Source organism: Gorilla gorilla, chromosome 6, assembly GCF_029281585.2.
Source record: "Gorilla gorilla gorilla isolate KB3781 chromosome 6, NHGRI_mGorGor1-v2.1_pri, whole genome shotgun sequence".
Lineage (NCBI taxonomy): Eukaryota > Metazoa > Chordata > Mammalia > Primates > Hominidae > Gorilla > Gorilla gorilla.
This window is the reverse complement of record NC_073230.2, coordinates 155,087,299-155,102,426: the sequence shown is the minus strand read 5'-3', so window position 1 is coordinate 155,102,426 and position 15,128 is coordinate 155,087,299. Positions and strand designations below refer to the sequence as shown.

Genomic DNA, 15,128 nt, shown 5'->3' with positions numbered 1-15,128 from the left:
GACTGCCTATATTTCTAACCAGTGAAAATTTCTTTTCTATTTGCTGATAGACAATTAAGCGGGATAATTTACTCTTTCAAAATTTTCTTTTCATTACACGTTTAACAGAAGACTAATTCCAAAACCACTAAATATCTCCTCATCAAAGTGACTTCCAAACTTGGCCAATGTTGGAATTGTGAGGTTGTCCTCTTTTTCTTGGAACAGTCTTTTCCTGCTGTTTGCTTGGCTTTTTCTTTAGGTTTTAGCTAAAATGTTATAACAGAAAGAGTTTCCTTAATCACTCACTGATGACCTTACCCGTGGACTAATTGGAATGATTCAATAATTTTAATTTCTATGTTGTCATACCTATTCAATAAAAGAGAACTTTAAGGTAAATTATTAAGATAGATAAAATATTATAAAATGGACAGTGCAAATAATTTTGAAATTAAGAAAGCATAAGTAGGATATGTGACTTCATAGAAGCATAGAATTAAATGGCAATTTTTAAACTAAAATGTAGAAAACTGAATGTGTTATGTGGAAGCTGATAAAGTGGATAATAAAGAAAATAACTGGAAGCTACTTTTAGTTCCAGATCTAGATGATTAATCTTTCAAAAACATGCTGATGCTCAATGCATGTTTCTGAGTAGTCCCTCTTTACCCATTTCTTAGGGAGCAGTTGACACAGTACAACTCCAGGAAGGAAATGCTTGAGTAGCTAGCATGGTTTGTCTTTAGCGCCACCACTTGAGACTTTGTCATTTGAAAATCCATATGTGGAAACAAACACAGCATGAGAGATTCTCTAAATACTGTAATTATACACATATAAATGAACAAATAGCAGATCTAAAAGCTTTTTTTGAAAAAAAGGCCCTATTGATGCCAATTTGATAAAAGAAACAATGTCATTTTTATTTGCAATATTCTGAAATCTCTCTTTGAAAGTAGATACATGATTCTAATTTTGCCAACAACACATTTTAAATTCCAAAAATTGATATGTGGGGTGATTATATGGTCTGTAAAACGAAAATGCCTCAGATTATTGCATATAATAATTACCTATTTTATCACAATATGAAGACTACTCAAATTGCAGTAACATTTTTCTAATATACTTTGGGCAAAGAGTAGATAATAAATTAAAATTTAAAAATGTTTTATTTCACACTGAACAAATAAGTATAAACTATCTTTTAAAATAACTGTAGTTGTCCTATTACTTTTAAACAACAGTCCCTTTAAATATTTCTGTTTCATTTTTGGTTTCGACTCATACAGATATGTAAGTTTTAAGACAGTTTTTTTTCTGTAATACCAAGATTACTTACAGACACACCTGTTTGCAACTAACATTATATTACAATTATAATACTTCTTAGTACGATGCTTTTAGCTATAAAAACACAACAAAGAAATGTATATCTGTTGCTATAACCTAGCTATATGCACTTTAAGAAACAATTTGTATACAGAGCTAACCCATTTCAATTCCATTTTCAATTGTATTTCTTTAACACTGGTTGTGTAGCTAGAAATATCTGGGTAATTTGGAGGACATAAGTAAATATAAATCACAGTGTTTTAAGGAATGTGTTTGTCTTCAAGGTATTAGTTGGCTATCTATAAAAGTAGTAGCGACTAAGTATTAAATTATGTTTAATTAGATTCTATATTTGTCTTCAAGTATTTTACGGCAGTAGAATATTGGGTAAATATTAAGCTTTTGTTATTTGAGAAGCCCAACTGGAACTACTGGCTGGAATTTATGGGAGTGTGAATCTGCATCAATGTAAGGGAAGGACTTGACAAAAGTAAGAACTGTATAAAGATGAAACCAGTGAGCTTTAAAATGCTTGAGCATCCTTATACTTTGAATATTATAGCACAGAGGTATTTGGGCTAATTTCATGTAATGGTATAATGCAACCAGTACAGTACCTAGTATGATGAAACATGTTTACTAAAGTCTAGTTCCTTTAATACAACCATTCCCTAATACCTATCAGCCTAAGGGAAAAAGTACAGGCTCTGCTCATGCAGATTGTGGACTAATAGAAAAGAGAGTAATGTGTTTTTAGTAGGCATCACTGCAGGGATCATTGTGAAGAATATAAAATTTGAAACAGGCTTCGCTAGACTGGCCAACTTTGAAATGGTTCAGAAGTGTGTACTAAGTTGCAAAGGTAAGGATGAAGACAGAGTTTAAAATATAAACAAATAGAAGTAACTATTTTTATACTTATAAAATTATATTTTTGTCATATTAAAAATGGAAATGAAATTCATTGACATTTCAAAACAACTTCAACAATATCAACGCATCTGCTGGATTATTACACACTAAATATATATAATTATCAAGTTTTTCAGAAGTTGCAGCTATCATTTAGAAGATTTGGTGACATCTTAAGTACTCTATTTAAAGTACTTGTTAGATGCAATAATTATTTTGTTTGCACGTCTTTAATTTGCATGCAGATAACAAATAATTCTTCAGATAATAGCTTGTGGAAAGGACAGTCAGGCTTGGGTTTAAAGGCACATGATCACCCATGTGGCTTAAGAAAAGCACAGAAAATCTTTTAAAACAAAATCCGGTAGAAAAAGGGTTGCAGAAGTTGTAAGCTTTCACAGCATGGTTTCAAATTTCCCTTATGATAGATACACATTTACTTATAAAATGAGGAAAATATTTGTGGTTTATTCTTTGAAAATATATTTCTCGCCTTCCTTCTGTTGTCGATACTATGGGGTAATTTCTCACTTTAATATCAGATAATTGGAGGTGGTTTTCATTATTTGTGATCACTGTGTTCCTTATAAGTTCAGAAACCAAAGAATTTGCCTGCCGCGTCTTAGTATTTCACCTGTGATTAGAGCAAATTGCCACAGGGAGGTGTTGATACATCAATCTGCTCCAAGATTCTGAGGCTTGGACCGTAAATGAGTTTCCTCTAAATCAGCATAGATAAAACAGGAAAAATGAAAGGAGGGGACAAAATGTAAGAAGGTGTAAGAGAAATATGATTCGAAACAGCACGTTGTGTTAGAGAAACTGCAAAGATCTCAGTATGGTCGGTTAGATTATAGGGTGCAAATGTTGGGTTAGGAGGAGACTAAATTTAAGAGACAGGGAAGAACTAGAGAAATGCAGTACTATAACAAGATTTGTGTTTTGGGAAAGTATTTCTGGCATAGATCTGGATGATAAGCTAGAGGGGGAAGATTAGAATCCGGGAGACATACCAGGAGGCTACTAAATTAATGCCTGGAGGGAAATGCTGAAAATCTCAACTATAGAAGCTGTGATAGGAATGGAGAGCAGCGGATGGATACAAGAAATATTTAAGCATTAGGACTGGCAAATATTTTAAAGACAAATATTTTCCCACTGCCATGAAAGCAAAGGAAAAAGTTATTTTCTCAACAGCACTCTCAAGAAAAGCTTCATGGATTAGCTATTGTATGAAATGAACACTCAAAACTGTGCTTATAGATTAAACAATTATCATCTTTTAACTTTAGTAATAGCAATCATATTTACAGTTTTCGATACAGACTTCAACATTTCCTGAGAACTGATTTAAAGACAGCTTTTATGTATACCTGACAAAGCATTTTAAGAAATATTTTACATAGCTTTAAATAAATGTTTTCACTACATGACTATTACATGTATTTCAATAGTACTCACATGATAGAACTACACTGCAAAAGTACCTTATTGTGAAGAAGAACAAAAATGACATATATATTATGATTTAATGTGCTACCATTGAAACAGCTGCATTCCTCTCTTTATTTCAAATATATTTCTTTATTTTTTACCAATGTAATTTTTAAGTCTCCAGAACATATGACAGTGTCATAAGGAATAAGTAAACAAAAAGATAGAGACATTATGCCAATAGGCTTTTTCCTTTATATACAAGCAATGAAGCCTTAAAATGTTGCCTAGATGTAAGCTGAAACTTCTTAGAGAACTTGAACACAGAGACAGCACTTCACTCTCAGCCAGCTATGCCACGGTGAAGAGCACTGGACCTGGAAATAGGCCAAGCTGGTGGCCCAGGGAAGTTACTTCTCCATGTGTCTCTGATTTTTTCATTTGGAAACTGAAGCATTGTTATAAGAAATAAGTGACCTAGTACACATAAAGAGTAGTGCCTGATTTGAAAGGCTGGGAAGAAAGATTTAATAAGAAGTCAACACAACAAATATTAGCTATTTACGTAATACAAGCAGAACGTTTTATAAGTATAATATGTACTGCTGCCTGGAGTTCTAGAAAAGGACACTCATTGATTGATGCTGAAAATGTAAATTGTTACAGAATTTGTGGAACTCAATCAGGCAACATTTATTAGCCAAAAACTAAACATCTTCTTTGATCAAGCATCCCTGTCTTTGGAATCAATTCCACAAAAATAACCCCCTCAGTATCTAGAATATTGGAATAAGGTTGTTTTTGTTTATGTTCTTAATGGTAGAAGCAATGTTAATACCCCACCACGGCACATTTTTATCTCTGACACGGTACTATTTTTGTCAACTGACACAATAAAATAGTTATTCTTTTTTTTTTTTTTTTTTGGAGACGGAGTCTCGCTCTGTCACCCAGGCTGGAGTGCAGTGGCACGATCTCTGCTCACTGCAAGCTCCGCCTCCTGGGTTCACGCCATTCTCCTGCCTTAGCCTTCCAAGTAGCTGGGACTACAGGCGCCCGCCACAACGCCCGGCTAATTTTTTGTATTTTTAGTAGAGATGGGGTTTCACCGTGTTAGCCAGGATGGTCTCGATCTCCTGACCTCGTGATCCGCCTGCCTCAGCCTCCCAAAGTGCTGGGATTACAGCCGTGAGCCACCGCACCTGGCCAAAATAGTTATTCTTAATTCTGTACTGTGGACATACAAAAACACAATTAACTATGCTACTATTTCCTTTTAACTAGTCATAACTTAATAACTTAAATGCTTACGTTAAGATATATAAATAAAACTTACATATACTACAGAAGTGCATGAGGCATGATGAAATTTCATTTTTGGAAATTTCATTACTGCCATTGAAAATCTCTTCTACTATAAGTTAAGCATTCGTTTTAACATATTCTTTAGGTATGAGGACATTAACCAAGTGACTTAAATCATAAGTATACTTTATTAGCTGAAAAACTGCTGGTGGTGGCAATATATATAACTTGAGTAAAAAAAATAAAGTTTTATATTAAATACCAAATCTCATGGGATTATACGTGGCTGTCTGGCATATTGTGTGGAGAAAGATTCTATAGCCATATTCAAATCCACTGAGTAAAATACCATGAGAATTAGTAACATTAGTATTGATGGCAGCATCGAACTCATTGTGTTATTGTTGCTATGAATACATAGAAAAAAACACCTGAATCATGTTTTCTTCAGTTGGTTGGCATTAAAAACACTAAGCTAGTATGATAGTTTCATAATCTAAAAACCTGAGTCATATTTTATAGTCCAGACATATTTTTATTTGAACCAAAAAATGTTTCAAATATGCTACGTAACAATTTACATTTTAAGTTAGAATTTATTAGCAATTAAGTAATTTAATGCATCATAGGCCATTATTTAACATGTACTTAATAAATTTTTAAAAATAAGACCCCTAAAATATCCTATAATTTCACTATGTGACATAATTAGGCTGAAATTTTTTCATGTAGTTCTGTTTATAAATTTTTGACCAATATCTGAAAAAGACATATATATATAGACAGTCTGTACTTATGTTACTTAATAATTTGGTTCCCATTAAGAGGTGACTGCTTAGAAAAATGAGTTAACAGTGATAAAATTTAATCCACATGTGTTTTCTGTGAGTTCAAAATAACTACTTCAGTCTATGATATAGAAGTGACAATAAGCACTTTTTTTTTAAATTTTACTTTAAGTTCTGGGATACATGTGCAGAACGTGAAGGTTTGTTACACAGGTATACATGTGCCATGGTGGTTTGCTGCACCCATCAACCCGTTATCTACATTAGGTATTTCTCCTAATGCTATCCCTCCCCTAGCCCTCCACCCCTCAACAGGCCCGGGTGTGTGATGTTCCCCTCCCTGTGCCGAGGTGTTCTCATTATTCAACTCCCACTTATGAGTGAGAACATGCAACGTTTGGTTTTGTGTTCCTGTGTTAGTTTGCTGACAATGATGGTTTCCAGCTTCATCCGTGTCCATGCAAAGAAATGAACTCATCCTTTTTTATGACTGCATAGTATTCCATGGTGTGTACTTGTCACATTTTATTTGTCCAGTCTATTACTGATGGGGATTTGGGTTGGTTTCAAGCCTTTGCTATTAAAAATAGAAGCACCTTTAATTCTAAGAGAATTTTCTTAGAGTTATTATTTTATTTGGCATATCATGGTATTTCACCACTTAACAGACTGTTTTTTAACAATACAAACTGTGCCTATTATTTTTTTCATGTATTCCTTTCAAATAATACTATAATTGAACAGCATAGATGACATTATAACAGTAAATAAAAATTATGAGTCCAGGCAAGATTTTCCTTTTCACATACTATTTCAATATGACATCTAATGCATAGAGGTGAACAAATCCTTCCTGAATTTAACTAAACTTTATGTAACTTGATTCCATCTTAGATGTCCCAGACAACACAGGTTTAGTAACTTTGACAGTGCATATGCCTCTGTTGCCTCTATTGCCTGCCATTTTCTATGATTCACATTTCCAGATCACCATCCCAATGCAGATGAAGAAGGTTGTGAATGTACTAGAAAAGGTAAGGAAAAACTTATATATGTTTGGGGAATTTTTCCTGGTAAAAGTATTCTCAGAATCTAATTTCACCTCTTTCCTAAACATAAAAACATTAAAGCATATATCACTATTTATGTTTATGAGGGTATTTCAAGCAAACCTAAATCACAAGGTAAATACAGAATACGGCCCCCAGGAGCTCCTCTGTATTTTTTCAACATTTTTACAGTATACCCAAAATACGTGATCTTCAGCAAGCAAATTCAGAGCCAACAACCACATCTTTATATCTAGATTTCCTACTATCAGGAGAGGCTTTAAAATCTGCAGTGTCATAAAAAATCAGTTACTTCAAGCTGTTATAATGAATAGCTACCTCCAAAGTGAACTAAAGAAGAGTTTAAGAAGATATTTTTCAAAACTTACAATTGAAGAAAGAATCAAATTTGTTTTCTAAGTGCAAATGCTTTGTTGGAAAGAATAATTGGCTTAAAACATTTAACCTTCATGATTTTACAGAAGGATCATGATGTAACAGCCAACTAAAGGTATATATAATTTAATAAATAGTTACATGGGCAGGATGAAATTGGATGTGTACTGGCTAAAGTTTGTAAATAGGCTGTATTTTAAACGGCAATGTTATTTACCACAGATAAAGAAACGGTATTCTAAGCATCTCTGTAAAATAATACCACTAATAGCACTGGGTAGGAATATGAATGAATGAATGAATGAATGAATGGGAGAGTTTGGAAGTCCTAACCAGAGTAACACCAAATCTTCAACTCCATATCAATGGAAAAACCAAGTCTTATTCTTTACTGGTTTCTAAACTATGCAGAAATTATTTCATGTTCATTTAGTTTAATATCAATCTTATTGTTGGCAATTTCAATATATTTGTGGTTTTACTGAGTACAGTAAATCTCAGTCCCTTCTCTGAGTTCTAGATTAGAAAATAACTCACAGAGAGGAAATAACATTCTTTATATAAGTATTGCTGATACAAAAGAATAAGGCTTAAATGTGTGATACAGTGGGATTCATTAACCTTATTTCTAAAATTAAACAGAGTCTCAAGCCATAGGAAGAACCGAACACCATAAGGCTCTTCGCGCTATCAGTATTAGTGCAGAGGCAAAGCCTACTTTTATCTATCGTTCAGCAGAATCTATTCTTTCTGCAGGCAGCCTGGAAGGAGAAAGGAGGGGCTGAGCTAAGCACATCTAGGTCCTTTTCCCATAGTCACCAAACAGATAACTAACTCTACCTAACATAGGAAGGGACGAATGAACTGTAGACATAGACTCTAAGAGTGTGATAGACAGACTTTTCTTCCCACAAAACGAACTGTTAGGATGGAGAAAGAGGAAGCACCTCCACATTCCAACATCCTTATCTGCTCAGAACTAAAACATATGGCTTCTATAGAGCCCAGGAGATGGGAAAATCCAGTGTTTTAGTGAATCACTCTGTTACAAGTATTCTTTTCAAGGCTTTCATTTGAAAATTAACAGCTGTATATAAATGATTGCATCATTATTCTTACTTATTAAAATGGTAAAAATAAGCATATAATTTATTTCAGCAGCCCAATATTGGTTGTAGAAATATACCTTATGTTTCTGATAACTACTTATCTTAAAATATGTATCTCTCTAGAAACAGGTAACAGCCAGTTTCAGATACTGGTACAGACATAAATATAAAATTTTATTTTATTTCACACAACACTGGTTTTGAGGCTTAAAATTACTATATACGCTGTTTTATAACTTTGCAAGTAGTAAAAAATGATAAAGTAAAGCACTTCACAAATCAGGACTAGAGATGGGAAAATCTTTAAAGTACATGTTTTATTTCTTCATCCCACTGACGTCAATCATTAAACAGACAACTTGCACAAGTTGGATCTCCATATGTTTAATATTTTAAAGAAAAGCACATTTGAATTAAGAATTTCTGAGCCTAGATTCTCTCCTTATTCTGTATACCATCTACAACAAATACAAAAATCTACTTCTTAAAAACAGATGACAAGTGTAGACATGTCACATTTCTTCTCTTTCAATCATAAAATAGATTCACAAGACTAAAAATTAGCCGGGCGTGGTGGCGGGCGCCTGTAGTCCCAGCTACTCGGGAGGCTGAGGCAGGAGAATGGCGTGAACCCAGGAGGCGGAGCTTGCAGTGAACTGAGATCGGGCCACTGCACTCCAGCCTGGGCGACAGAGCAAGACTCCGTCTCAAAAAAAAAAAAAAAGAAGCTTTATGTAAACTTTAAGAGATTTGAGTAAGTTTTTGTCTAGAAGAATTTACTAATAAGGAACAGTGAATTAAATCTCAAAGAAATTATAGAACTTGAAAGGTTTTGCCACTTAAAATAGACAAAAAACATATATCATCATGCATTTCCTAACAATAAGGATATATTTTGAGAAATGCATCCTTAGGCAATTTCGTCTTTGTGCCAACATCATAGAGTACACACTCACAAACCTAGATAGTGTAGCCTACTACACACATAGCATAGACTGTCTGGTATGGGTTGTTGCTTCTGGGCTACAAACCTGTACTGCATGTTATTACACTGAATACTATAGGCAATTATAACACAATGCCTCTTTGTGTATCTCATCATACTTAAACATGGAAAAGATACAGTAAAAATATAATATACAAGATGAAAAATGGCACACCTATATATGACAGCTCCATTATAATTTTATGGAACCACCAACATACACGTGGTCCATCACTGAACTGAAATGTCATTATGGGGCACATAACTGTAAGATTTAAAATATGATATGCACCAAACAACTTTGATATCATCTAAAATGGTATGTTGTAGGTTTATAACTGCATAAAGGTTAATAATACCTAAATTAAATTTGTGGATTAATTTTTTTACCCAATTTTGCCATATATTGATGGTAAAGAGTAAAATTTGAACAATGATTCTTACTTCCTGAATATCCGTGCCTATAATAAAATTGAGATTATACATTTCTCTCCAATTAGTTAATAATTATTAGTTTGCATTAAGCAAATAATGTGCTATGCTTTATCAAACAATGAATTTTGCTTGCCTAAAGCTCCTTTTAAGTTTAAATTGTTTCCATTAAGACAAGTTCATTACTATGTTCAAGGTCTCTATAAACCAGCAGTATTTGTTTTTATATGCATTTACATATTTTACATTTAAAATATACCATTTTGGGAGAAGTATATGAATTGAGGAAGAGAAAATAGACTAATATACTATTGCTTAATATTGTTGCATTAGTTACTTAAAATAATTGCACTGGAAAAGACCTTTCTATAAACTTGTAAACAACCTAAATTCCTTGAATGGTGTTTTAGAAAATATATAAATATACACATTTTTACATATAATACTTAATATATGTGCTATATTAAATATGTATCTATGTACTTTATAACATGTATTCAAATGTTTTTATAAAACATATGAACAAATACATATATATTTATACACATATATATTAATGTGTGTGTATATATACACGTATAAAATCATATTTGTTAGAGAATATGTGAATCAATTCAAAACACATTTCCCAAATGTGATGGTCAATGAAATTACAGGTTAATAGTTCTACTAAATGATGTAAATTGGACTCTATGAGAGATCATTTATTTAAGTGAAAATTCAATTAACTCTAAAAAGTGAATTTATTAAACGCTAGCTTAAACTCCTCATCATTTAGAACTGCACCATCAAGGTCTTTATAATATGTTCAAATAAATGCAACTCCCTAAGAGTGAAATATTTTCTTTAAACTTCCCACGTGTGTCCCGTGTATCTACATTTACAGGAAGGGAAGATACATGATTTGTTACATCAGCTCAGCAGCAGTTCATTTTCGCTATCTGCAAAGAAATTAGATTATATTTTTACATAACCATAGTGATGAGCTTTGTTTTCCAGTTTATTCTAGTCTGCTTGTACAACACATAGTATTAACACTTTTTATATGTCTGTCGACACAGAAAAAGAAATAAGTCATAAGCAAATACATATTTGAAATGCAGTTGTTGTGAAATAAACATCTTCTGTCCCTCATATTAAAAAGGTATTTAGGTACAGAAAGTTTTAGCATACTCATCACATTTTAAAAATGTGTACCAAAGAAAAATGACAGTTTTAGATTTTCATGCTACTTTTTGTCTTGTGATGACCTCTCCTGGTTGAGTTGCTCATTATCTTAGATTCATGTAGTTTCCATCTTTTTCTCCTTTGAATGTTTTATATTAAGAATATAACTATCATACTGTCCTTCAGAGCTATATATAATGTAAATACAAATCTTCATTAATGTAAAGTACAGTTGATATTTAAAGTACTGAATCCATGAAACTCATTCTAATCAATAAAGTTCTGTAGCATCCTTATTATTTAATTCATTTCCAGGATATAGGGCAACTTTGCATTTTGGTCACACAGTTTAAATTCAAATGAAATAAAAAGCCACCTTAATTAAGCCATTACACATTTTTAAACAATAGAGAATGAAAGCCAAGTTAATAAAAAATCTTAATGGCCATAACTATCAACCATCTTAAAAGTAATTGTTTCTATGTTCTCTGTCTTCAAATTCTAACTAAAAAGTTGAAAACTCAGAAAATACTTATGAAATAACAACTTTTTTATTTTAAAATGCATTAACCCAATGGCTGCCAGTGTTCCATTTGCTACGCATGGCAGATGTTTCAGATGGACCCATCAGAATTAAAGTATACAGAATGATGGAACACAGAACCCAGGAAAAACCCTGGATATGAGGACCTTCAATCAGTGAATATAATAAATTTAACATATAAGGAGTTTATTTTCCAGGAAAAGTGGCAGGAAATTCTATACAACCAGACCTTGAAATGGAAACAGAAATTTCATCAAACTAGTTTCCCAGTGATAGAGTTACATATTTGTGTAAATATCAACAGCAAGCATTATATCCCCACAATTTGTTTAAATTTATAAAATTGACATAAATATTAACAATATTTAACTCTTTGTGATTTAACTTGTGTTATAAAAAATGCTATACAATGTTTTCAAGTTCATTACAAACTTAGATTGCCAGTTAGTTTATCTCCTTATCTTTACACATTGTGAGAAAAGAAAAGCTAATACTGTACTTAGGAAGATATGTCAAAACAGCAATACTGGCTCATAACCGGATATTATATAGTAGATTCCTTATTACAACTTATAATGTCCTTTTTCAATGCTATTCCTGTTGATATTTACCACTACAATAAGAGCATTATTAACAAAGATGCATTAATACATCCCAAAATCTTAGAAACAAAGAGAAGACTACTTCGCATATGACGAATTCTGGAAAATATTAAACTTTTCTTTTCCTAAATGGACAAAAAAAATCTTCCTTTTAAACTCTGAAATCTCCATGATAATTCTTTATCAACTTACTCATTCTCAGAAACTAGTATGCGCTTATGAATATTATCCTAAGATTCCTATAGGCAGTCTTTCTAGTGTTTAACTCTTTCTGAACCAAAGGAACAATCATGCACTTCCTCTCTACATGCACAGTATGCACTTCTAAAGGAATGCAGAAAATGGGCCAGAATCTTCCATTTCTTTCTAAACCTCATGAAAACAGGGGCAGTCTTAAACACACATACACACAAACACACACACACAGTTGATTAAAATGCAGAGATATACATATTGAATAGAATTATTTTCCTGAAAACCCTATTAAGAATCTGTTTATTACTACATTAACGACGCTTTGCACTGAGTGTCCCAAGTCCCGTACTGCATCAGTCATATCCATGATATCAAAGTATCAAAGAATTAAAGCAATTTCAGTTACAATTTCGCTGCCTTCCATTTTAATAAGCAAGTACTAAATGGGCATTAACTTTTTAAGGGAACGGGAGAGGTTAAAGAGACCCTATAGGTGCCCAAACTGTTTAAAACATGCTCCTCTTGTTAACCTCAACCCCGTGCTCATTAAGTTATAACCATAAATAAAAATAAGAAACTTGGTTTTGCCATGGTCTTCACTTTTCATTCACTGACCTACCTAAGCCAAATGCAGTTAACTCTCCCTGCACAAACAACTCCTAAGAAGCTGCCATCTACATCAGTCTCTCTAGCCAAGCTCTTGCCAACCGATCACCAAGACCAGGAACAACTTTCCAGAAACATCACCAGCGTCACAACCCTGTCTCTTCCAAAACAGAAACGCTGGGTTTCGAGTTTGTCTACTGCAGTGGCTGCAAGTGTGTGACAGCGGAGACACAAACACATCAGGGTGCCAGCACTGCGATGCACTTCGGAGTTGATACCCCGGTGCCAAACATCAATGCCGCACTGAAACTGCTCCAGAGCAGAGCGAGGAGACGGCTACTTACGGGACGTGGAGGGAGCCGTCCAGGCTCTGCAGAGGCAGCTGCTGAGAATCCACAGCAGGAGCGCTGCCCCGCAGCCGGCGCGCGGAGCCGCCTGCATCCTTCGCCTCCCGGCCGGCGGCGCTCCAAGAGCTCGCTGCGGAGATGCAGTCCGTCTCTCCGTAGGGTTCTTGAAGGGAGATGGGCTGTCCTCAGATACGCGAGGAAGCCAAGCCCCTCCCGCTTCCTCTTCTCCCCTCACCCCGCTCCAGGCTCCAGTTCTTCCGGGCTTGGAGCGGCAGGGGAGTCTCAGCCTTCGTTCTCCCTCCGTGCGGGTATTGCCTCTTGCACTGTGTGCCAGTGCAACGCCGGGGGAGGAAATTCAAACCAAGAAGGCAAAGGAGGGGGAAGAGGGGAGGGAACGGACACCTACCCCGCCCTCTCCTTCTTGAAAAAAAAAAATCACCAAAGGACGGGGGAGGGAGGTAATCAGAAGAGCAGAGGCTGCAGAAGAGGAAGGCAGAGAGACGGGGACGGTGGTGCAGCTGTTGCCACTGCGGGCGAGCGCTCCCTCCGCCGCCGGGCAGCGTGACTCGGGGGGTTTCCACTCGCCCGTCAGCTCACATGGAGAGCTTGTGTATGTGGGGAGCGCGCAGCGCAGCCGGGGCGCACGCACGGCCTCAGCGCTGCGCGGCGCGAGGAAGCATCTCCCGGGCGGCGGAGCGCGAGCAGCAGCAACAGCCGCGGAGAGCAGGAGACGCCGCCGCCGCCGCCGCCAGCGCCTGTGAGCCCGGGCGGCGAACGAGGCGGAGGGAAGCCCTCCCTTCTCTTCCCTTCTCGGTTCCCTCCTCGGCTCCTCCTCCTCCTCCGCCTCCTCCTCCTCTTCCTCCTCCTTACCGTACCCCTCTGGCTGTCAAAACCCTTCTGCCCTGCCCTGGCCTCGTTTGAAAGCAAAAGGGAGACTGAGCCGACCGGCCGGAGTCCATCAGCTGGGGCGGGGGCGGAGCAAGGAGGCGCGCGCCTCTCCCTGGGCGGGAGGTGATGCTGTCCGCGGTGCTGAAGTTGGGGATTTGCCGTGTAATCCTAGAACCCTGCTCCAAACCTGGCTGCCCCCTACCCGGCTGCAGGAAGGAGAACACCCTCGTTCGGATGCCTTCTCCTTTCCTTCTCTCCTCCCCTTCAGATAAAGATGGTACAGGCTCCTGGAGCTCCGGCCCCCCGGGAACCACAATCAGGCGTCCGACAGGCAGGTCTTCCGAGTGGTCCTAACACCAAGTGACGGTGCTAAACATCCCGACTGACTGGAGCAGCGAGGGAGGACTGCAGATGCCGTTAATGCACATGTTTTCGATATGTAATTAATTCGTACTCATACATATGCACACGTACACCAAACACACGCTGCTGCCAGGAGAAACTACACTTAGGCAAACACGCATACAAACACAAACACAAAACGGAAATACATAAGCAGGCATATGGGTAACTATTTCAAGGTACCTGAGGCATTGCAAGCACTAAGAATTAAGAATGTTTAGAGAGACCTAGATTTTTTCACATTTAGATAATTTTAATAATAATTATCAAGCTCTTCTCCCCAGCTCACAGCTCTTCACACTCTACCCTCCATATGTTTTTCTTCCATCTAGTCTACTTAAAGTATTTGAATTCTTATGTCTCTGCAGAGCCAAGCATTCCACTGACTTTATTGACACAATTAAAAATTATTGGTCATCTAAATATCTAATGATGTTTGTGGAGGACTAAGTAGGAGTAACCATGTCTTTCGATGTTATGCAATGAATAAGCATTTGCATTTAAAGATAAATAGAAAATTTATGGAGGCTTGCCTAATCCTGGAATAAACTGAGTTTTTAACATCATTGTTTGGTCTTAGAAAGGTCCACTGTAAATAGTACTGTGTATTCACTGCATAATTAATATGGTGTTAATGGGTCTGATTCAGC

General features: G+C 36.1%; 1 protein-coding gene across 1 annotated transcript in view; it reads right to left on the bottom strand.

Moving 5' to 3' along the window:
* The window catches only part of CNTNAP2 (contactin associated protein 2), a 2,292,243-nt gene extending 2,277,929 nt beyond the window's left edge, over positions 1-14,314 (bottom strand). Inside the window, exon 1 of the mRNA XM_019031540.4 lies at positions 13,186-14,314. Within this exon, the coding sequence (XP_018887085.3) occupies positions 13,186-13,282 (97 nt within the window). The 5' untranslated portion in view covers positions 13,283-14,314. The remainder of the gene's footprint in view (positions 1-13,185) is intronic.
* Between the last annotated feature and the right edge of the window lie 814 nt (positions 14,315-15,128).